Genomic DNA, 25,436 nt, shown 5'->3' with positions numbered 1-25,436 from the left:
CGGAAACAGGCCCTTCAGCCGAACTTGCTCATGCCGACCAACATGCCCCATCTACACCAGTCTGCCTGCATTTGCCCCATATCTTTCTAACCCTGTCCTATCCATGTACTTGTCCAAATATTTTTTTTATACGCTGTGGTATTACCTGCCTCATCTACCTCCTCTGGCAGCTCACTCCACATACCCGTCACCCTTTGTGTAAAAAAAGTTGTACCTCCGGTTTCTGTTAAATCTTTCTCCCCTCACCTTAAACTTATGTCCTCTGGTTCTTAATTTCTCTACTTTGGGTTAATTTCGCTGTGCATTTACCCTATCTTTTCCTTTTGTGATCTCACAAACCTCTATAAGATCACCGCTCATCCTCCTGCCAAGGAATAAAGTCCTAGCCTGCTCAATCTCTCCCTCTCGGTCAGGCCCTCAAGTGCTGGCAACATCCTCATAAATCTTCTCTGCACTCTTTCCAGCTTAATGGCATCTTTCCTACAATAGGGTGTCCAGAACTAAACACAATACTCCAATGTGGCCTCACCATTGTCTTGTACAACTGTAACATAACTTTCCAACTTCTATACTCAATGCTCTGACTGATGAAGGCCAATGTGCTAAAAGCCTTCTTGACCACGCTACCTATGACGCTACCTTCAAGGCACTATGTACCTGCACTCTTAGAATGCTTTGCTCTGTAACACTCATCAAAGCCCTGCCATGCACTGTGTAGGTCCCACCCTAGTTAGATTTACCAAGATGCAACACCTCACACTTCTCTGTATTAAACTGCATTATCCATTCCTCAGTCCACCTACCCAACTGATAAAGATCCTGCTGCAAATTTTGATAACCATCTTTGCTATCTACAATACTACTCACTTTAGTGTCATCTGCAAACTTACTAATCTTGCCTTGTACATTCTCATCCAAAGCATCTCCTTCTTCCCTTCTGCCCTCCTGATTTCCTTCGTTAGCGTGTTCTTCAGTTCCCAAAACTCCAAACTTGTTCCCATCTGCCTATACCTGTTCCATTCCTCCTCCTTATTCTTGACCAGAGCCTCAATTTCTCACCATCCAAGCAATAAATTGGGGAAAAGGTCTATGCTTTCATTCGAGTGAGGGATTTGACTTGGAATGAGCAGAGAGTGGACTTGTGAACCTATGGCACGGTTTACATTGCAGCAGCTAACTTCTTTCACTGTCTTCACCTACTAAAAATGTGTGGACTTACTGACGTAACAATATTTTTCAATGTTTGTCCTTTGCTGCCACCCAGTGGATTTGCCAAGGAGAGTTTTACACTTTTTTAATTTATTTTATAGGACTTCCCACTGGAGACTGGCAAGGCCATCCAGCCTCTCAGACATGTTCTACCATTTAAGTAGACAATGGCCGACTTGAATTTTGACTCCATATTGCTTCTTCAATCCTTAATTGAGGATTGAATAACTGTCTAACTGAAGTCATAACAACCTTAGTTTTAAACATTTCTTTTGATTTATACACAAAGGCATTTTGTGGGAGAGAATTTTAGATTTCTATTACCCTTCGTAGAAGTACTTCCTAATTATTCTCTGTATGGTTTACCCAAATATAACATTGATTTTTGCTTCATCACCAGTGTAAGTAATTCTGTGCCCACCATATCAACTCCTTTAAACAACTAAAACCCAATTTGATCACTCTTATTATTTTACCAAAACACTTAAGATCTAGCCAATTTAATTCACCTTAGTAGTTTCGGCTTTTCTGGTGATCAGCACTGCAGTCGACTTGAGGCCAGCTATGTAACTATTTATTGTAAGTTTTTCCTATTTTCATCTGATATGTTTTTATTTCCTGGTTCCTTCATGTATCTAGCTATATTGAGATCACTAATCTCAAAGTGCCCACCAACACAGCTCACTGGACTAAATTTGTTCCACTTATTTAAATTCTGTAAAGTAATATATACCATAAGGCATGGTTGTATCCAAACATATGATAAATTAATTTCATTGAACATGTATAATTTCCAAATATGGTGTACATAAATTGTTTTGTCATGAGACTTTAAGCAGCCAAAAGATATTTTATTGAGCAGAATAAAAGTTTGTCTCCACATACGAGAGAATTTTGAGTCGGTACTATTGAGGAGTGTTGTCTCACACAAGTTAGAGGTTCGAACTTGCATTGCCTATGATTTTTTTGAATTTTTTTCCAGTAAGTTCAGTCCAGGCTCCTTACGTTCTGCTGTAAAGGTTTGCAATTGTTTCATGAAGGATACTTTGTCTCAAAACACTAATGAATAATGGATAATGAATACCTTTGAAATAGATATTTGAAAAATTGGATAACTAAAGAGCAAAACCAGCATAACAACGAAATCTACATAATCTCAGCGAAAACCTATGGATACCAAACATCAGCAAAAATGGTCTTTGTGATAAAATATCAATGATTTAATTCATGATAAATGGTAACATATTCAAACGCAGCCGTAATCATTTTATTGAATCTGGTTTATAAATGAGCAGAGAAGTTTATTAATTTGATTAAGGTATGTTAAAATAATATTTCAGAAAATCTGTATTTCTGTAAGACCTTGTAATTCACATTTCAAACCAAAGGACAGCGTAGGAACTGCAGAATGATTGAATTATGTTAACATTTTACCTGAAAGTTGCCATACTTAAGCAGGCAGAATTTGTGACTTATGCAGCTTCTTAATGTTTTGTTTTTCTCGCAGATATCAGCACTTTGTGTCTTTACCCGAGGTAAAGAGGATATTCTGTTTGGATTGCCAGCTTCTGTTGTTGCCCGCGGACTGGGATAAGCACACATCTCATCAACAGCTGGGCGATGTGTCTCTTCATCAGCTGAAAAGACCCAGCAAATTGCTGCTCCCACTTGAGAACAAAAAGACCAATGCTCAGTACTTGTTTGCTGATCGCACATGCCAATTCTTGTTGGATTTAATTGTTTCATTGGGATTCAGAAAAGTGCTGTGCGTTGGAACACCACGGTATGTTCATCTGTCAAATGTCACTGTTAACAAAGTCTTTGCAGCTACAGTTCTTTCATCTTCCTGCACTTAAACATCCCAAGTCTGATCAATGGTGATGACAATTTCCATGATGCATGACTGACTGTTAACCTTAGATTCTGTAGGACTCTGAACGTAATATCTATTTTAGAATTAAACTAGACCAAGTGCAGACCCGTTGGGTCTGTTCCCCCAAACATGTGGTTGTGGGGGGGGGGGGGGGGGGGGCAGGCGGCATGCAGCGTCACACACTAACTACCCCCTCCCCCTCCCGCACTCACGCTAATGGAGGGGAGGGGGGGGGAGGGGGGGGAAGGGGGGGGGGGAGAGGGGGGGGGGGGGGGGGGGGGAGAGGGGGGGGGGGGGGGGGGGGGAGAGTGGGGGGGGGGGGAAGAGGGGGGGGGGGGGGCTTTTTTTTACCTCTAACCATATTTTCATTTTCAAACCAAATTAAGGGTACTCACAGTGCTGTGGACATTTGTCAGTGTCATTCAGTTCTGATTGAGGCACACCACTCTGATTGAGGCACACCACTTGCAGAGACTGATTGAGGCACACCACTTCCTGATTGAGGCACACCACTTCCTTTTATAGTCGCTCCCCCTCCCTCCAGCAGGGGCAGCAGAGAGAATGGGGAATATTGTAAAAACATTAATATCTCTGTCAATTTTCATTGACGGGAAAAATCCTCGGCACACACGAGGCGGAGGGGGGCTCTGAGCGAGGTGGCCAAAAATGATGGCTGTACGTGGCGGCGTACTCTCGGAAACCGTAGCACAGAAAGCCGAAACCGGTCAAGAACAGAGTTTTAGTAATATATAGATGATGAACAGATTTGGACACGAGAATAATTTTCAGGGGAGTCTTGCTTTTTACTTAAAGTAATACTTACATCCTCAGTTAACCAAGACTGAACATCTCTGACGGCAGGATTAGAAATTGGAGTCCATTAGATAGATCTAGGTGGGATCCGATGTCTGTTCCACCAGCTTCTGATCATCATTTGTTGCAACTTGGAACATGGGTCTCATTACACATGTAAAATATAATTGGTAGAATAAATGATTTTGGTACTGTACACTGGTTTCGTCTTCCCCTGTTTCTTGCAAGTCATTGTGGAGTCGTATTCCTTGAAGCTGAAGGTAGGATTGATTATAAGTGCTTGATTATAAGTGCTAGAAAATGATAAAAGGATATTTGTTTTTCTGCTGAACTGTTCTTACCTTAATGAATAGTGGTGTTTTGATACAGTTCCTTAGGCATTATATATCATCTGCACTCCCATTCTCCCACCAGCTCATATTAAAATTGAACAGAAAAAAAAAAATCAGGAAAATTGGAACATTCCATTGACATGAAACGTTCACTGTTTCTCCTTATTTCCAGCCAGATTTGTTGAGTATCTGCAGCATTTTCTATTTTTAGTCTGTTCTCCAGGTCTGGTTGTGAGAGCTGCATGACACTTGACTTAAAACTACTGTTTCTTTAAAAATATACATTATGGATGCAATGAAAAGGAGTATCATTGAAGATTTTGCTCAGTAGAAGTAGTAAATCCTGAAATTCAACATTCACAATTCTGTTGTGTTGCACTAGTTTGTATATCAAATATTTTAAATTTTCCCAGATGTAATTATTTATTGGTAGTTAGAAACATAGAAAAATGTGCAGGAGCAACAAGCCTTGCGGCACCCCACTAGTCACTGTGTGCCATTCGGAAACAGACCCGTTAATTCCTACTCTTTGCTTCCTGTCTACCAACCAGTTTTCTATCCATGTCAATACACTACCCCCAATGCCATGTGCTCTGATTTTGCACACAAGTCTCTTGTGTGAGACCTTGTCAAAGGCTTTTTGAAAGTCCAGATACACCACATCCACTGGCTCTCCTTTATCCATTCTATTTGTTACATTCTCAAAAAAATCCAGAAGATTATTCAAGCATGATTTCACCTTCATATTTTCATACTGACTTTGACAGATCCTGTCACTGCTTTTCAAATGTGCTGCTATAACATCTTTAACAATCGACTCAAGCTTCTTCCCCACTACCGTTACTGTTATCTTAGTTTATGTCACTAATATCAATTATAGCTAGAAACTAGCTTTGACTTTCAAGAGTTAAGAGTGTTTTATTGTCATATGTCCCAGATGGGACAATTAAATTCTTACTTGCTGCAGCACAACAGAATACGTGAATATGTAAACATTGTATATAACAGGGAAAAAAAGAAAATGTTCAATAAATAACAAATATAGTGCTAATAACAAATAATAATATAGTCTTTTGCAGTTCAGAGCTCATAGCTTATTTGTTGTGTTTAATAGCCTGATGTCTGTGGGGAAGTAGCTATTCCTGAACCTGGACGTTACAATCTTCAGGCTCCTGTACCTTCTTCCTTTCGCTCCTGGATGTTCAAGTTACCGAACCAGGCCACGATGCAACCAGTCAGAATGCTCTCTATCGTGCACCTGTAAAAGTTTAGGAGAATCTTCTTCGACATGCCGAATCTCCGTAATCTTCTCAGAAAGTAGAGTCGCTGATGTGCCTTCTTTACAATTGCATTGGTGTGTTGGGTCCAGGAAAGATCTTCTGATATCTGCATGCCCAGGAATTTGACGTTATTGACCCTCTCCACCATTGATATAAACAGGATTGTGGGTCCTCATCCTTCCCCTACTAAAGTCCACAATCAGTTCCTTGGTCTTACTGATGTTGAGAGCCAGGTTGTTGTGCTGGCACCATTTGGTCAGTCGGTCGATCTCACTTCTATACTCTGACTCGTCCCCATCTGTGATTCGTCCAACCACAGTGGTGTCATTGGCGAACTTGATGATGGAGTTTGAACTATGACCGGCTACGCAGTCATAGGTATAGAGTGAGTAAAGCAGGGGCTGAGCACGCAGCCTTGAGGTGCTCCCGTACTAATTGTTACTGAGGATGAAGTGATTCCTCCAATTCGAACAGACTGTGGTCTGTGGATGAGGAAGTCGAGGATCCAATTGCAGCGCAGAGGCCTAGTTCCATAAACTTGGTAACCAGCTTGGAAAGGATGATGGTATTAAACGCCGAGCTGTAGTCTATAAACAACAGCCTGACGTAGGTGTTTTTTATTGTCCAAGTGGTCCAGTGCGGAGTGGAGAGCCAGTGAAATTGCATCCACCGTTGACCTGTTGTGGCAGTATGCGAACTGTAGTTGGTCGAGGTAGGAGTTGATGTGCACCATAACGAACCTCTCAAATCACTTCATCACCACAGACATTAGTGCCACTGGTTGATAGTCATTGAGGCACATCACCTTACTCTTCTTGGGTATTATTGATGCCCTCTTAAAGCAGGTGGGAACCTCAGACCTCAGAAGTGAGAGGTTGAAAATGTCTGTAAAAACTCTAGCCAGTTGTTCCGCACAGGTTTTTAGAACACGGCCGGGTATACCATCAGATCCAGGCGCTTTCCGAGGGTTCACCCCTCCTCTGACGTCGGCCTCTGTGACTATGACTGTAACACTGTCAGGGCGAATAGGGGCTCGGGAAGGCACATCAGTGTGGCACATCAGTCCCTATCGAACCGTGCATAGAACGCATTGAGCTTGTCAGGGAGTGATGCTTCGCTGTCGTTTTAGCCGCCTTGTAGGAGGTGATGGCATTCAAGCCCTGCCACAGTTGCCATACATCCGTCTCATCCTCCAGCTTAGAGCAGGTCCCTTTTGGCCTTTTTGATGGCCTTACCAAGGTCGTATCTGGACTTCCTCTAGACCTCTGCATCTTCAGACTTGCCCAGGATTTTGCCTTCAGAAGAATGCGGATCTCGTGGTTCATCCAAGGATTCTGGTTTTTGTAGGAATGCAGTCCTCCACACATTTCCTCGTGAAGTCTGTAACGACTGTGGCATATTCATTCAGGTCCGTTGCCTAGTCCTTGAACATTGCCCAGTCTACAGACTCCAAGCAGTCCTGTTGTTGTAGACTGCGGTCAGGATGATGGAGGAGTTTCTTGGAGGAGTACTTGAGAGTAGTTTGCATATAATTGACCAGGGAACATAATTTCACTTGTTAAATTCTGTATAATACCAGCTGTCATACCAAGTGGATTTGTTAAGATAGTTGGTAGCTCATTCTTTGTAAAGTTAATGGGAATTTGTTGTGTAATTTTCAGGCTTCATGAACTGATAAAGTTGCGCCAATTTGAAAAAAACAACCCAGTTATAAAGAGTCAGCTGCTGGATATTGATTTCAGGTAAGCTTTTTTTTTTCCAGTTCAAACTTCTGTATTAAATTCTCTGACCGATGAAAGCAAGCATGCCAAGAGCCGTTTTCACCAGCCGGTCTTCCTGCATCATCACTTTCAGGGAACAATGCACCTGCACCCCTAAGTCTCTTTGTTCCAGACTCTACACTCTCCCAGGGCCTTACCATTTACTGTGTAAGTTCTGATCTGATTTAATTTTCCAAAGTGCATCACATCCCATTCCTCAGAATTGAATTCCATTTGTCATTTCTTACCCACTTCCACAGCTCATCAAGAATCCATTGTAATCATAGATAACCATTTTTTACCATCTTCTACATCACCATTTTTGGTGTCACTGCATACTTTCAATCCACGTTAACAACATTGTTGTCCACACTTAATATGATGATAAACAATGGTGGACCAGGCATCAATCCCTACAGTGCACCACTGGCCACTGGCCTTCAATCTGAATAACAACTCTGCTCCACTATCCTCTGAATCCTTCCACATAGCCAATTTGATATCCAGTTTACTAGCTCACCCATGTGATCTGACCTTGCAGACAAGCCAACTCGCAGTACCTTGGCAAAGGGCTTTCTAAAGTCCACTAAAGGCACCATCTTACCGTCCCTTCAAGAACTTCAATCAAATTGTGAGATATAATTTTCTATGCAAAAAACCATGCTGACTATTTGTGATAAATTCTTGTCTTTCCAAATGCATATTAATCCTGTCCATCAAAGTCCCTTCCAGTAACTTTCCCATAGCTGATATTCAGCTTGCCAGCATTGTTGTGAGGAGTGTGGGTAGCTTTGCTGCGTTAAAGACGGGAATCAGTAAGATCTTTGAGTTTGCCCTAGGAGGTTGCAATTGTGCATTAAAACAAATATTTCAGTTATTGCCTTTTGTTATTGTTAGTACATAAAATCTAACTAATTTGTCCTCTCCATTTCATTCGGAATCTTAATGTTAAAGCCTCAAGTCTTTGTACAATTTACCAAAGAGAGGCAGTGAATAGTAATTGCTTTTTAACATTTCCTGTCAATTAGAACAATATCCATTCTTACATGATGCGTTATTAACACAGGTTCTTGAAGAGCATATCTGTGTATCTTCATAAGCTACATCACAGGCAGCAAGGTGGCATAGCAGTAGACCTATTGCCTTACAGCGCCAGAGACCTAGGTTTGATCCTGACTGAGGGTGCTTATCTGCACTGAGTTTGTACGTTCTCCCAGTGACCTGCATGGGTTTTCACCGAGATCTTCAATTTCCTTCCACGCTCAAAAGACGTACAGATTTGTAGGTTAATTGGGTTGATGTAAATGTAAAAAAACAAAATTGTCCTTTGTGTATGTAGGGTAGTGCTAATGTGCAGGGATCACTGGTCGGTGCGGACTCAGTGGGCCGAAGGGCCTGTTTCTAAACTATCTCTCAACGTATCTCTAAACTAAAACTAAACTAAACTTCAGTGTTTTGCGATGCAAATTACTGTTGTTTATCTATGTTTACTAGTGCAAAAGAAAGTATTATATAGAGCAAATTAATTTAATAATAATCTAAACAAAATAACGTGGAAATATTAAAATAGGCAAATTGGAAGTACACATCACAAAATCATATTCAACTAACTTGATTCCTATTTAGGTTAATGATATAGACAGGAATGATCATATTCCTATTTAGTGAGAAGCAGCTGTGATGAAGACTGGACATTTTCAGAAAGGCCTCAAGAGCTAAATGTTTTAACAGGCAACTTGGGTACAACAAATCAAATAATTGCACATTTATACAAGATTGAAAAGCTAGGTTTGGAGAGATACATTGAGATGCCTCCAATAATACAGTGAAGGGATTTTAATCATCTAAAGTTTGGACTGAAGTGTAGAATTTACACAGTCAGGAGATTTTTCAATATATTTTCTGATAGTTAAGCCTGAATGTCTGTTGTCTTGTGTAAGTGCACACTTACTTGTGGACACAGATAGTGCCTCTTTGAGGGTCGGGACGACACACAAATCAGGTAATGGTTTTCTGCAGTGCCCACTTTAACAGGTCTTTCATTGTGAACACATTCTGTTTTTACTCCCTGGTCTCTAAGAATGGTCACTGATCTACTGGAATAATATCTGTATATCTAGGGTTTAATGTTTCAGGATCACAGCAATGCACTGCAAACCCTTCCCACTCTATAAAAATGTATTACCGGTCCTATGTTTTTAAGAATCACCTGCTTTGATATATTGCAAATAGTAGGTCTGCATTAGATTTGTGCGTGTGCGCATGCACGTGTATGTGCACATGGGGGGTGGGGGTAAGGTTCTGGAGGGCAAGAGCTGGTATGCAGAGGTGGATCACGGTGAGGAGGGGTAGTTTGGTGGGTGGATTCAGCTGGGGTTTGAGAGGTTTCTCTGAAATTGGAGAATTCAATGTTCATGTCATCAGGTGATAGACAGTTGAGGCAGAGGTGCGGGGCCCGTTACTGTTTGTCATCTATAGCAATGATTTGGATGAGAACATACAGGGCAAGATTAGCAAATTTGCTGATGATACAAAAGTGGGTGGATTTGCAGATCGTAAAGATGGTTGTGAAAAATTGCAGCAGGATCTTGATCGATTGGCCAGGTGGGCCGAGGAATGGTTGATGTAATTTAATACAGAGAAACGTGAGATGTTGGATTTTGGGAAGTCTAATACAGGCAGGACCTACACAGTGAATGGTAGGGCTCTGGGGAGTGTGGTAGATCAGAGGGATCTAGGAGTGCAGGCGCAATGAAGGTGGAGTTGCAGGTGGTAGGGTGGTCACAAAGGCTTTTGGCACGTTGGTGTTCATCAGTCAGAGTATTGAGTACAGAAGTCGGGAGGTCATATTGCAGTTGTATAAGACGTAGGTGAGGCTACATTTAGAGTATTATGTTCAGTTCTGTGCACCATGTTATAGGAAAGATGTTGTCAAGCTGGAAAGAGTGCAGAGAAGATTTACGAAGATGTTGCCAGGACTAGAGGGTCTGAACTATAGGGAGAGGTTGATTAGGCTGGGACTCCATTCCTTGGAGCGCAGGACGATGAGCAGTAATCTTATAGAGGTGTATAAAATCATGAGAGGAATAGATCAGGTAGATGCACTCTCTTGCCCAGAGTAGGTGAATTGAGGACCAAAGGACAAATGTTTAAGGTGAGGAGGAAAAGATTTAGTAGGAATCTGAGGGATAACTTTTTCACACAAAGGGCGGTGGGTGTATGGAAGAAGCTGCCAGAGGAGGCTGGGACTATCCTAAACATTTAAGAAAGCACAGAGACCCACAGCCAGCAGCAGCCCAGCCCAGCCACCGCGCCTCAACTTCTTCGCTATATCGCAGCCCAGATAGGACAGGTTTGGAGGGATCTCCATCCATTCCGAAAGCTGACAAATTCTGAATTACGAAACAAACCTGTACAGAGAAACGGCAGGTGGGTCTAATACACCAGTGTAGCTGGTAGATCATGTTGGAGGGTGTGGGGAAGTTGGGTCTAAGGGGCTGTTTCCACGCTGTATAACTCTATGACTGTGAGAAATATGAGGTGCTATTCCTCTAGTTTGTACTTGACATCCCCTTGGCAGCAGTGGAGATCCGTAAATAGACAGATCATTGTAGGACTGGGGATGGGAACTAAAATGGCTTGCAACTTGGAGCTCCAGATGTCTATGGCAGACAGAGCACAGTAAAACATTCACTTGGACCGTGTTTGGTCTCACCGATGTAGAGGAGGCTACAAAAAGTTGTGACCACTGCCCAGTCCATCACCGGCTTTGACCTCCCCATCGTCGAAGGGATCTATCGTAGTCGCTGCCTCAAAAAGGCATCCAAAATCATCAAAGACCCACACCATCCTGGCCACACACTCATTTCACCATTTCCATAGGGAAGAAGGTACAGGAGCCTGAAAACTGTAACAGCTTCTTCCCTACATCCATCAAGCTATTAAACACAACAAATAAGGTCTGTGCTCTGAACTGCAAAATACTATATTATTACTGCACTATATTTGTTATTTATTGGGGGGGTTTCTCTCTCTCCCATTATGTACTATGTTTACATATTCACATATTCTGTGCTGCAGCAAGTAAGAATTTCATTGTCCCAATCGGGACATATGACAATAAAACACTCTTAACTCTTGACTCTTGAAGGTGAAGGTGTAGGGACAAGTTTAGCTTAGAGATACAGCATGGAAATAGGTCCTTTGACCAACTATGTCTACACCGACCATTGATCACCTGTTCACACTCATTCTATGTCATCCCACTTTCACATCCACTCAATACACACAAGGTCCAATTCACTGAGATCAATTAACCTACAACCTGCAAGTCTTTGGGATATTGGAGGAAACCGGAGCAACCAGAGGAAATTCATGCAGCCACAAGAAGAATGTGTAAACTCCACAAGGCAGCACCCAAGGTCAGGATTGAAGATAGACACAAAATGCTGGGTAACAGCTGGGCAGGCAGCATCTCTGGAGAGAAGGAATGGGTGACATTTCAGGTCGAGACCCTTCATCAGACTCAGGGAGGAGGGAGACAAGAAATTTGGAAAGGTAAGGTGTGAAAACGAGAGATCAAAGGGGATGGAAATGTAGAATGTATAATTGTTAACCGAGGGGATGATTACAACGAGGCATACAATCAGTAAAATGTAATCAGGACAGTGAAATTAGTTGGTGAACAAGGATGGGGAGGGGTGGAGAGAGAGGGGAAACAAGGGTTACGAAGTTAGATAACTCAAGATTCATACTGCTGGTTTATAAGTTGCCCATGCGAAATATGACATACTATTCCTCCAATTTGCTTTGGGCCCCACTCTGATAGTGGAGGAGGCCCAGGACAGAAAGCTCAGTACATGAATGGGAGGGGTGTTAAAGTGTTTAGCATCCGGAGATCACGTAGGCCAAGGCGGACCGAGCGGAGGTTTTCAACAAAATGATCGCCGAGCCTCGCTTGGTCTCGCCAATATATAGGAGTCCACACCTGGATCAGTGGGCTAGATACAGCAGATGAGGTTGGAGGAGGTGCAAGTGAACCTCTGTCTCACCTGAAAGGACTGTTGGGGTCCTTGGTCAGAGTTGAGGGAGGAGGTATAAGGACAGGCATTGCATCTCTTATGGTTGCAGGCGAACGTACCTGGCGAAGGGGTGGTTTTGGTGGGAAGGGATGAGTTAACCAGAGAGTTGCGGAGGAAACAGTCTCTGCGGAAAGTGGGGATGGGAAGATGTGGCTAGTGATGGGTTCCCGTTGGAGATGGCGAAAATGGAGGAGGATTATGTGCTGTGTGTGATGGCTGATGGGGTGAAAGATGAGGACTAGGGGGACTCTGTCCCCGTTGCGATTGGAGGGAGGGGGAGCATGAGCAGAGCTGCAGGACACTGAGGAGACCCCTGTGAGAGCCTCATCTATGATGGAAGAGAAACATACCCATTCCCTAAAAATGAGGAACTCTCAGATGTCCTGGTTTAGAACACCTTATCTTGGCCGAAGATGCGGTGTAGACGGAGGAAATGGGAGTCTTTGCATGAAGCAGGGTAGGGAGAAGTGTAGATAGCTGTGGGAGTCATTCAACAGTCTCCTGTGATGCAGACGGTGAGATCAAGAAATGGAAGGGGGAAAGTCTGAGATGGTCCAAGTGAATTTGAGTGCAGGATTTGAAATTAGTAGTGAAGTTAATGAAGTCTCTGAGTTCTGCATGGGTGCAGGAGGTAGTCCCGATGCAGTCGTCAATGTAGCAGAGATAGAGTTTGGGTATAGGGCCAGATTTAGCCTGGAACAGGGATAGTTTGATGTACTTTGTAAAGATACAGGCATAGCTGGGGCCCATACGAGTGCCCATGGGTAGTCAGATTTGGAGGAAGTGGGAGGAGTCGAAGGAGAAGTTGTTAAAAGTAAGGGGAGGAGGAGAGTGTTGGTAGAAGGAAATTGGCTGGTTCTGCAGCCTAGGAAGAAATGGAGGTCTTTAAGGCCTTCCTGATGGGGGATGGACGTGTAGAGTAACTGAAAATCCATAGTAAAGATGAGGGAATGGGGGCCTGGAAAACAGAAGTAATTGAAGAGATGAAGGGTGACATAGGTCGTGAGGGATTGGACCAGGTTTGAAACTGGGTCTCTGTGGCTGTGGTGTAACAGCTCTGTACCACTGTACCTGCTGTACCACTGTGACAGGTATTGAACCTGCTATTGTTGCAGGGTAAAGTGCAATGGATAGGGAGGGATGAGCAAGCCAAGGAGTCATGGAAAAGGTGGATGCTACGGAAATCACATAGGGTGGAGAAGATATGATAGGTGGTGGGATCATGTTGTAGTTGGCGACGTGTTGTAGAAGTGTTTTTCTTCTCCAGTTGTTGACTTTCGTAAATAAAACTGTAAATGTGATGAGGAGTGGGCTGGGATTAAATGGCAACCTGTTACCTTTATCTTCGTGAGTGGGAGCGCTTTATTTCATTTTACTGCTTTTTGTCAAATCCAAATTTGAACCTTTGTGAATTATAGCATATAATGTAGCATACAATATAGCATTCAATATATAATACCTATAATTTCAGAATAGTACATTTTTATAGCTGCTTCCTAAATATCAGATTTGCAAATATCCAATTTGTCAGAGTATACAGGAGAGGTAGCTATTGGAAAGAGACAAAAAGCAGGGTAAATTGGTTCAGTGAAATGATGATGCATTCTGTCAAAAAGACTTCTTGTGACGCTGGAGAATTCTTGTATTAACCTCATGCTATCAACATCATAAAATGCCGCAAGTCCTTTCTCATAGTCAATGTACACCCCTACTTTATCCAACTTAGAGGGTTTCATGCTGCAGTTGACATTTCTGTCATTATGCCATGCGAATAGCTGACTGGCCTTGAGTTCAATGCACCAAGATTGTCTGTTTCTTCCAAGTTTTGTGGATTTGTGTTTACCTTTCCTTTCTATTGATCCATATGCAATTCCAACAGACCATTGGGAGGAAGACTTGACCTGCACCTCCCAATAATGCTTTCCTCTCATCAGTCCTTTGGCGGCCAAGATATTGTAGACCTTGTCAAATCGCAAAGGGCTGTCAGGAACACTCAGTGTTTCACTGGTCACACATACACTGGTTTGATTCTTTGAAACCAGCACATTCTTGTGTGCTGATGCAATATCAAAGATGACTGGCGAATACTCTGGAGAAAAGGGAAAATGTTAAAGTTAGCATTCCCATCAAGATCAAGTAACTGGTAAACTTTAACATGACGTCAAGCACCGTGTTGAAAGTTATTGGTGTAAGATAATTCTGAGCCACAATATGTGCTAGAAGTCAAAGTTTTCAAATCAGACCTCTTAATCCATGAAACTAATGGTTCAAACAACAGCAGGGAAGAAATTGTAATGAAAATTTACAGGGGCACCCTATGATCTTTGTGCAAGCTTTAGTTCATTCTAAGTTCCTAGGCTTGAAGCGTAATCAGAAGACTGAGTCCAGCGTTAAGGTAGTTGTTGGCATTTAAAGCCCAGCGACCTTGGAGAGTTAGAGCACTTATGTCAGGGATCAGAGGGTGAGGCGTTTGGCTGTTACCCTGATTGGAGATTTAGAGTCAGGATGTGAGATGGTGCTGAGGTGAGGATTGTCGTTAGAGGGCCAGATATCGGAGCAGGTCCTCAGGGGTGGAGTGGGACGGTTGGAAATTGGGACCTAGTTTGGGAACGTTGTGATCAAAAATTGTTGCCTTGAACTCACGTCATCTAATTTTAGACACTCCTACCATGGGAAAACGCATACTGGATACCTAACCTGTATATGCATTGTGTAATTTTATACGCCTCTATCAGGACACTACTCGGCCTCTTTAGCTTCAGGGTAAACTTGTCCTCTCTCTTGATAACTCAAGCCTTCTAATCTGGGTAACACTATTGTGATTATTTTTTTGTTGCCTTTCTACAATGTGGTGGCCAGAACTGCACACACCAATGCAATTACATCCTCAGCAACGTTTTGTACAAGTGTGACATGGCATCCCAAGTCTGCACTCAGTACATCAGCAAGTGAAGGCCTCACCACCTTGTCTACTTATATTCTCAGTTTCATGGAACAATGTACGTACCAAAGGTACCACCAATTTTAGTGCCATCTATAAATTTACTAATCATGTTACAAAATAAGTCAGATTATTGATATATATGACAAAGAATAGAGGACCCTTCACTCTTCCATAGGCCCCTAATCTGAAAAGCAGCCCTCTGCTACAACCCTCTGACTTTTTTCACCGTCAATTTTGTGTCAGTTTGGCTAGCTGACTCTGGATCTCAATGTCTTCTAATTTACCGGACCAGCTTACTGTATAGGACCTTGTTAAAGGCCTTGCTAAAATCCACATAAACAGTATCAACCATCTTGCCCTTGTCAATCCTCTTTAAACAAAATCTGTCAAATTTGTGAAGCGTGATTATCCCATGCACAATGCTATCATAGCTATTCATAATCATCCAAATCTTTCCAAATGTAAATAAATCAGAATTCCTTCCAACAACTTTCCCAACATTGATGTAAGGCTTTCTGTCCTGTAGTTCCCTGACTTATCTCTCCTACCCTTCTTAAATATAGGCACAAGATTATCTTTCCTTCAATGTTCTAATACATCTCCTGTGGCTAATGAAGATTCAAGAATTTCTACCAAGACTCCAGCAATCTTCTCTCTTGCTTCCAATAACATCTAATATACACCCAGTCGGGCTTTTCTATGTGTTTCAATGCTTCCAACACCACCTCTTTTTGTAATGTGCATGTGCTCCAAGGTATCACTGTTCCCTGGTCTGAAATCATTAACATCCATGTCCTTCTACACAGTAAATACAGATCAGAAGTATTCATGTAAGACCTTGCTGATTTTTTTGTGGTCTCTTATATAGATCGTTAAGGGGCCTATTCTCTCCCAAGCTACCCTTTTGCTTTTGGAATTTTCTTTTATTTTGTCATTAGACCGTAGTCCCTTCACTGGTGCGGGTCGACTTTGAGTGAGGAAGAGCATTGTGAAAACAATTGTTCTGGAGTGCCCAGAGGTGGTCATCGTGACCTATATTTATTTTGGCAATACACAGCAAACGATTGTTGATTTTTAGTAAGTCAGAGATGTGATTCCTGCAACCTAATTTATTATGCTGCTTTGTTGTTCCTTTTTTAACATTCTGCTTGGGCCTCAACCATTCCTCACTAAAATAAGTGCTATATAATTCTTCTGACACTTGGTCTTTCTGAAATATGGTAGTCAGTGTCTATTCCTCTCACAGTCCAACCTCCAGTTAGCCAAGTCCTGACCCCCTCATATGCCAAACCACCAATTGTCTGCTCGTCTTTAAGAGGATGTGAAATAGTTTTCATGTCACAGTGTCACTTAATGGGGAATCTTTATAAATAATAGCTAAAGGAAGATATTACTGCATCACAAATTTAAAGGATTTTTAAAAAGAGGATTAATAAGTGGATTTGATGGGAGTAATGAGAATATTTGATTAATTTATCCCAATGAATTTATCCCACCGTACCTCGGTGACTGCCAATCACCACCCCCCCCCCCGGACACTTATTATTATTTATTCAAATCATGTGCTATGTCGCTCTTCCAGGGAGATGCTAAATGCATTTCGTTGTCTCTGTACTGTACACTGACAATGACAATTAAAATTGAATCTGAATCTGAATCTGATGAAGAGATACCATAATCAATTTTGATGGCCCTCCATCCTAATCCTGGAAATTGATAAAGGCCTCTACAAAAACTTTATTTTAAACACTGCTATTTCCCTTAGACTACTGTAACCATTTGTTCCAATCCTTAATAATGGTGTTATCATTTGTACGGTGAAAAATCAATTGCTATAAGATCAACCATAATACATCAATTATACAATGCTAATCTTCTTCATTTTTTATCATGGTGTATTGGAAATAGAACAGATATTTAACCCATATCTAGTGCTGCCTGAATTGATTGTGATGCAAATGACAAAGTTCACCAATATGATTTCTGGAAAATTACCGTTCTGCTCTTTCCACTTGTTTTTCCTGATCCATTAAGTGGAATAAATGTTTAGGCTGGTTTACATGTACCTGGAGATATGACTATAGTATTAAAAAAATTAACATATAGTATACTGTACCTAATAAGAATATCTTCCTTTGCAATTGTGAATGCAGATTGGTAGAAATGTTTCGTATGAATTTCGATATCTTCTGAAATTTGCCTTCGTCTAATTTAATGGCATATATTTCATTCTCCGTTTTCTTTGAATAGCTGGTTGAAGAAGGAGATATAGATTGTAGTAAAAAATGTATTGTGTTAAATTGAAATAAATAAATATGTGTAAATACATTAAACACAGTGGTATAATGTCACAGCAGTTAATGCTACTCCCCCAGAGTTTCTTAGACCTGAGGACCTTATGATCCTGAGCTTGGGTGCTGTTTGTGTGTTCACACATTCTCCCTGTGAATGTATGGGGTTCCTCAGTGCCTGGGGGATTCCTCCCATGTCCAAAAGATGTTCTTAATTAGCTGCCATAAATTGCTCCTGGCATAGATATGTGGCAGGAGAAGCTGGGAAAGTTGATGGGAATGTAAAAAAACCCCATGGGATTTGGTGTACATAGGTACTTGATGGTCAGCATGGTTATGGTGGGCAGAGAGGAAGGAAGCACAAAAAAACACACAGAAATGGGTTGAGGTGTAAACTACGATCAGGAATAAACCAGCATCTGCAGTTCCTTCTTACAGTATTCGCTGTATATGGGCTCTCCCATGATAATGAATAGATTCTATTTTTGCAAGACGATTTGGCCACATCAGAAAAATACACAAAAACTGCTCAATATGATAGCTGTACTACCACAGTATTGCAATGAATGGTATCAAAAGCACATCTGATAAGAAAGAGCAATTACTAAAGGGTGAGAAAGGAGAATAATTTTTTCAAAGACAGATACAAAATGCTGCAGTAACTCATTGGGACAGGCAGCATCTCTGGAGAGAAGGATTGGATGATGTTTCGGTTCGAGACCCTTCTTCAGACTGATGTCAGGGGAGTGGGAGATACATAGATTAGGAAGTGGAGTGTGAAAATAGGACAAAGGCAATGGAGATCAAGGAAAATATAGAATAGATCATTGTTAGCTGGGAGAAGATAACAACAAAGCGAACAGATAAAATGTAGTCGGAGACAGTAAGACTGGTCGGAGAACTTGGAAGGGTAGGGATGAAGAGAGAGCGGGGAAGCAAGGGTTACTTGAAGTTAGAGAAGCCAATGTTCATACCGCTGGGGTGTAAGCTGCCCAAGCAAAATATGAGGTGCTGCTCCTCCAATTTGTGCTGGCCCTCACTCTGACAATGGAGGAGGCCCAGGCCAGAAAGGTCAGTGTGGGATTGGGAAGGTGTTAAAATGTTTAGCACCAGGTAGGTTTAGGCGGACTGAGCGGAGGTGTTCAGCGAAACGATCCACACTGGAACATCGGATACAATAGATGAGGTTGGAGGAGATGCAAATGAACCTCTGCCTCACCTGAAGGTCTGTCGGGTCCTTGGGCAGGGTCGAGGGGGGAGGCATCGGGACAGGTGTTGCATCTCATTTTATTATTCCTTTGAGCAAACATGTAGGTATGTCAGACTTTCCTCCCCATTAATTCGGGAGTCTTTTGTAACTTTTTCTGTACTCACTTCCCCTTTAACTCCATCTTTATACTCCCAATTTGTCAATCCCCACACACTATTTGGGGCTTGCTAAATAGTGAGGGGTCGGGATTGACAAATTGGGAGTATAAAGATGGAGTTAAAGGGGAAGTGAGTCCAGGAAAAGTTACAAAAGACTCCCGAATTAATGGGAAGGAAAGTTCGAGAAGCGGTAAGAACTTCTATAGATGCACAGTGGACAGCACACTGCTTGGTTGTATCATGGCCTGGTTCGGCAACTTGAACGTACAGGAGCAGAAGTTGTGACCATTGCCCAGTACATCACCTGCTCTGACCTCCCCACCATCGAATGGATCAATTGAAGTCGCTGCCTCAAAAAGGCAGCCAACATCATCAAAGACCCACACCATCCTAGCCACAAACTCATTTCACCATTGCCATCGGGAAGAAGGTACAGGAGCCTGAAAACTGTAACGTCCAGGTTCAAGAACAGCTTCTTCCTTACAGCCATCATGCTACTAAACACGACAACAAATAAGCTCTGAACTACAACAGGCTATTATTATTATTATTGCACTATATTTGTTTATTTATGGAGTATGTGTGCATGTTTATATATACACACTGAACTTTTTTTCTCCTGTTATGTATTATATGTTTACCTATTCTGTTGTGCTGCAGCAAGCAAGAATTTCATTGTCCTATCTGAGACATGACAATAAAACACTCTTGAATCTTGAGAGTAAGGTCAGGGCAAATAGTGACCGGTGTGAGAGGGGAGGTGAATACCAAAGTTAAAGTGTTGTAAATGAATGTGCGAAGTATAAGAAATAAAGTGGATGAGCTCAGTTAGAAATTGGAAAGTATGATGTTATGAGAATTTCAGAGACATGACTGCAAGGGGACCAGGGCTGGGAACTGAATATTCATCCTATCGAAAAGACAAACAGGTGGGCAGAGGGGGTGGGGTTGCTCTGTTGGTGAGGAATTAAATTCAGTCCCTTGTGAGGGATGGCATAGAATCAGGAGATGTAGAGTCAGCATGGATAGAAGTGAGGAATTGTAAGGGTAAAAAGACCATAATGGGAGTTATCTACAGGCCCCCAAACAGTAGCCTGAATATAGGATGCAAGTTGAATCAGGAGTTAAAATTGGCATATCGTAAAGGTAATGCTACGGTTAGTATTGGAGATATCAAGATGCAGGTAGACTGCGAAAATCAGGTAGGTACTGGACCAAGAAGGGAGTTTGTGGAATGCCTCTGTGATGGATTCTTAGAGCAGCTTGTACTGGAGCCAACCAGGTAGAAGGCAATTCTGGATTTAGTGTTGTGTAATGAACTGGATTTGATAAGGAAACTCAAGGTAAAGGAGCCATTAGCAGGTAGTGACCATAATATGATAAGTTTTAATCTCCAATTTGAGAGGGAGAAGGGGAAATCGAAAGTGTCAATATTACAGTTGAACAACGGGGACTATGGAGCCATGAGGGAGGAACTGGCCAAAGTTGACTGGAAAGATACCCCAGCAAGGAAGACAGTGGAAAAACAATGGCAGATATTTCTGGGAATAATACAGAAAGTGCACGATCAGTTAATTCCAAAGAGGAAGTAAGGGACGACCGTGGCTGACAAGGGAAGTCAGGGACAGTATAAAAATAAAAGAGAAGAAGTATAACATAGCAAAGATGAGCGGGAAGGGTAAGATTGGGTAACTTTTAAAAAGTAACAGAAGATAACTAAAAAGGCAATAAAGATGAGGTACGAAAGTAAGCTAGCCAAGAATATAAAGGAGGATAGTAAAAGCTTCTTTAGGTATGTGAAGACCAAAGTTGGACCCTTGAAGACTGAAAAAGGTGAATTTATTATGGGGACAAGGAAATGGCAGATGAGCTGAACAGGTACTTTGGATCTGCCTTCACTATGGAAGACACAAACAATCTCCCTGATATACTAGTGGCCAGAGGATCTAGGGTGACAGAGGAACTGAAGGAAATTCACATGGCAGGAAATGGTGTTGGGCAGACTGATGGGCATGAAGGCTGATAAATCCCCAGGCCGGATGGTCTGCATCCCAGCGTACTTAAGGAAGTGGCTCTAGAAATTGTGGATGCATTGGTGATCATTTTCCAATGTTCTATAGATTTAGGATCAGTTCCTGTGGATTGGAGGGTAGCTAATGTTACCACACTTATTAAGAAAGGTGGGAGAGAGAAAACAGGAAATTATAGACCAGTTGACATCGGTGGTGGGGAAGATGCTGGAGTCAATCATAAAAGATGAAATAGCGGCACATTTGGATTGCAGTAACAGGATCGGTCCATCAGGATGGATTTATGAAGGGGAAATCAATCTTGACTAATCCTGTAATTCTTTGAGAATGTAACTCGGAAAATGGACAAGGGAGAGCCAGTGGATGTAGTATACCTGAAATTTCAGAAAGCATTTGATAAGATCCCACATAGGAGATTAATGGGCAAAATTAGAGCACATGGTATTGGGGGTAGGGTACTGACATGGATAGAAAATTGGTTGGCAGACAGGAAACAAAGAATAGGGATAACGGGTCTCTTTCAGAATGGCAAGCAGTTTAAGGTGGATAAATTTGAGGTTATCCACTTTGGTGGCAAAAACAGTAAGGCAGATTATTATCGGAATGGTGTCAAGTTGGGAAAAGGGGAAGTACATCGAGATCTGGGGGTCCTTGTTCATCAGTCACTGAAAGTAAGCATGCAGGTACAGCAGGCAATGAAGAAAGCTTCATAACAAGAGTTGAGTAAAGGAGCAAAGATGTCCTTCTGCAGTTGTACAGGGCCCTAGTGATTCCACACCTGGAGTATTGTGTGCAGTTTTGGTCTCCAAATTTGAGGAAGGACATTCTTGCTATTGAGGGAGTGCAGCATAGGTTCACAAGGTTAATTCCCAGAATGGCTGGACTATCATTAATTGATAAAATTGAGTGGCTGGGCTTGTATACTCTGGAATTTAGAAGGATGAGAGGGGATCTTATTGAAACAATAAGATCTTAAAGGGTTTGGACACGCTAGAGGCAGGAAACATGTTCCCGATGTTCGGAGAGTCCAGAACCAGGGGCCACATTTTAAGACTACAGGATAAGCCATTGAGAACGAACTATGAATCTGTGGAATTCTCTGCCTCAGAAGGCAGTGGAAGCAAATTCTCTGGAGGCTTTCAAGAGAGAGTTAGATAGATCTCTTGAAGATAGAGGAGTGAAAGTTATGGGGAGAAGGCAGGAATGGGGTACTGATTGTGGATAATCAGCTATGATCACATTGAATGGCGGTGCTGGCTCGAAGGGCCGAATAGCCTACTCCTGCACCTATTGTTTATTGTCTATTGTTCGACATAACCGACAAGGCAGACATAGCTGGGGCCCATGAGAGCGCCCATGGCTACACCTTTAACCAGGAGAAAGTGAGAGTAGTCAAATGGGAAGCTGTTGAAGGTGAGGACTTGCTCCACCAGGTGGAAGAGAGAGGGATATTCTGTTCAAGGAAGAACTGAAGTCCTTCCTGGTGTGGGATGGAGATGTAAAGGGACTGGACGTCCAAGGTAGAGATGTGACAATGAGGGCCTATAAATTGAAAGTTTTTGAAGAGTTGTATGGTGTGTGAGGTGTCTCGAACATAGGTGTGAAGGGGGGGATAGGATGCAATAAAGGTATGTGTAGATGACTTTAGTGGGTCAAGAACAGGCAGAAACAAACTCTTTTGCCTGCTTATTTAAGCGTTTACTAATTCATCCTTTTGTCTTTAATGGTTTGCTTGAGGCACAGAAAAGCTTCTAAAGATGCTTAAACATCAAAAATACCTACATTTTCCTGTGCTTCTAGCAAAACGTAAATAAAATGTATTCCTGTACCTGTTCTGTTAATGCCCAGATCTTTTGCCTTTAAATCTTAGATATGCCTTTAAATCTTAGATATCAGTGAGTTAAAATGTATGTGCAACTTTGTTGGAATTTTTGAATCTGTTTTATCAAGAATCTTTAAACCTTCATGATGTTTTATTGCAGTTACAAATAGGCAACCTCTATCCAATCCCCATCCCTCCAATCATTACTAAACTCTTATCAAGGTTCAAAGGTTCTTTATTCGTTACACAGACCAATTGGTGTATTGCCATTGCAGCACATAAAAAACACAACAACATAACAATAATAAAAACAATTACCATAAAAAACATCCCCCCACAATGGTTCCCATTATGAGGGAAAGCACAAAATCCAGTCCCCATCCCCATGTCCACCCATAGTCGGGCCTATTGAAGCCTCCGCAGTCGCCGCTACGGAGGCCCGATGTTCCAGGCCTTTTCCCAAGCCGCTGTGAGGATTCTCCCGACGCCGGATGATGGTGCTCCGGCGTCGGGAGAATCCTCACAGCGGCTTGGGAAACCTAGAACGGCCACTTCCATACCGGGGACCGCGGCTGCGCTGGATGGAGCTCCACCACTGGCGATCTCAGTAAGAGATCCCAGGCTCCCGATGTAAAGTCAGCGCCGCAGCTGGCTGCTCCACAGACCCGCAGCTCCACGATGTTTCATCGGCGGTCTTCAACTCACCGGAGTTCCAGCGTGGTGACCCGGGCAAGGCATAGCCCGCTCCTCTCCGCGATAGCGCTCCAACGCTGCGCCGAAGCCGAGGTTCTGGGCGGTCCCCTCAGGAAACGCCGCTCCAGACCCGCTGGTAGGCCGCGAGGATGGGCCGATGGTGCAGCCCGGAGAAAAGCCGCCTCTCCGACCAGGTAGGGACCCTGGAAAGCAGTTTCCCCCTTCCCCACCTAAAAAAGACTAGAACTCCGAAAAACAAAAACTCAACTAACTAAAAATAAAAAAAAAGAGACGAAAAAACTTGACAGCTGCAGGCTGGGCAGCCATACCCATACAGGACGGCATCCTCTATCTGGAACTAAATATAGTTACATAACGAGCTGATCACAAGAATGTCTGTGTTCTAAACCCAATGACACTCTGCCTATTGTGAACTTTGATTTATGTTCTAGTCATTTAAGATGAACATTTCCCTGTACTGGAAATATCGCGTATCCTTGCGCAAATACATTTGTAACCGGTTTCTGTAAACTTAAGAGTGCAGGCTGGTCAGATGGCTTGTACAATTTGCTTCACCATACAGTAATATTACAGATATTCTTATTGAGTCCACATCACTAGATTAGATATTGTTCAGCCAGAGTTGAACACAGATGATCTGTTGATGATCAACATATCACAGATGATCTGATAGTTAGCTTTATCTCCATTTTCCTACCTGATCTTGTAACTTATTTCTCAATAGGAGAGTGTAACCATTGGACATTGGTATCATTTGTGGCAGCTGGGACTGTCAAAATAGTTATTCTAGCTATTTGTTTCTTTGTGCGTGTGCCTGCTCTGAGAGAGCTACCTACCTGCTCCAGATTCCTGCTTTTTCCCTCCATCACACTCTAGTGATCAAGATCAGGCTCTGTGCTTGGGTCAAAGCAGAATTAATGTTAGGTAAGTTACTTTGTCCCAGGTCTTGTGGCACGGGAAAGTAGGAGACACAAGGGAAAGGTGATGTTTCAGGTCAAGGCCTTTCTTCAGACTGAGTGAGGGGAGAGGGAAATGGAAATAAGAGAGATAGACTGTGATATAGAGAGATATAGAACAAATGAATGAAAGATATGCAAAAAAATAACGATCAAGGAAAGGATCTATTGTTGGCTTTGGGCTAGGTGATAACGAGATGCAGGGACAGCGAAGAAGAGGATGGAATGGGGAAGGAGATAATTAAGGAGGGACATTTGGGGAGTTGTGTTAACAATGTGTTTGGCAGTCACACTTTCAGCTTGGCTAAAAAAAAATGATTGCAGATGCTCCAATGGATGAATGTAATGGCTGGAAAACATGATGAGTAAGTACAGGTGGCTAGTTCCACAAATGGCCATTGCAGCTGAAACATAACAGTTTCCTTATAGAGTTGTAATGCATTAAAACTATTGCTTCTGAGGAGAACTGAAGGAAAAAGTATAATATATTTATTTTGTTAAAAATGTGGTATCTTACCCAAATGCTGTTGGCTTCACATCCTGGAAATAAAATAAAATGTTAGTGAAATGGTGAATCACATTTTTATAACATCAATGCCTGGTAAGTTATCCCAGTTTCACATAACTAAATGTACCCTGACATATTGCACACTGTTCTAAAATTCATTCTATTGAATTCAGTGGAACGGAATTACAGAATTAAGAGTCATCAATATTTTATTCGGTTTTCTTTGGGATGTGGAAAATGCTGATGCTTGGGTATGAGTGGACTATACTGAAGGAAGAGTACTTCAGACTTCCATTACTGATGGATGACGTCTTTGAAAATACAGTGAGTGGTAATTGCACAGACCTTAGTTTGTCCCGTTCTAAAGAGTAGCACTACCTTCACTGTAAATTGTTGAGAAATATAGGAATGTATAAAAATATAGTTGCGTAATATGGGAGTGGTGCAGACTGGAC

The 25,436-nt window shown here is 42.2% G+C and overlaps 2 protein-coding genes across 2 annotated transcripts in view; one reads left to right on the top strand and one right to left on the bottom strand.

The window, feature by feature from the left end:
* Positions 1-25,436, top strand: part of zcchc4 (zinc finger, CCHC domain containing 4) — an 81,958-nt gene that overhangs the window by 14,743 nt on the left and 41,779 nt on the right. Inside the window, exons 4-5 of the mRNA XM_055638062.1 lie at positions 2,717-2,992; positions 7,169-7,249. Coding sequence (XP_055494037.1) covers positions 2,717-2,992; positions 7,169-7,249 — 357 coding nt within the window. The remainder of the gene's footprint in view (positions 1-2,716; positions 2,993-7,168; positions 7,250-25,436) is intronic.
* si:dkey-219e21.4 (zinc-binding protein A33) overlaps positions 11,241-25,436 on the bottom strand; it is a 28,807-nt gene continuing 14,611 nt past the window's right edge. Inside the window, exons 4-6 of the mRNA XM_055638076.1 lie at positions 24,991-25,013; positions 17,409-17,542; positions 11,241-14,437 (exon numbers count right to left, since the gene is read on the bottom strand). Of these exons, the coding sequence (XP_055494051.1) occupies positions 13,845-14,437; positions 17,409-17,542; positions 24,991-25,013 (750 nt within the window). The 3' untranslated portion in view covers positions 11,241-13,844. The remainder of the gene's footprint in view (positions 14,438-17,408; positions 17,543-24,990; positions 25,014-25,436) is intronic.

This window comes from Leucoraja erinacea, chromosome 1, assembly GCF_028641065.1.
Source record: "Leucoraja erinacea ecotype New England chromosome 1, Leri_hhj_1, whole genome shotgun sequence".
In the NCBI taxonomy this organism is placed as follows: domain Eukaryota; kingdom Metazoa; phylum Chordata; class Chondrichthyes; order Rajiformes; family Rajidae; genus Leucoraja; species Leucoraja erinaceus.
Note: the sequence above shows the minus strand (reverse complement) of the source record. Positions and strands in the feature narration are given on the sequence as shown.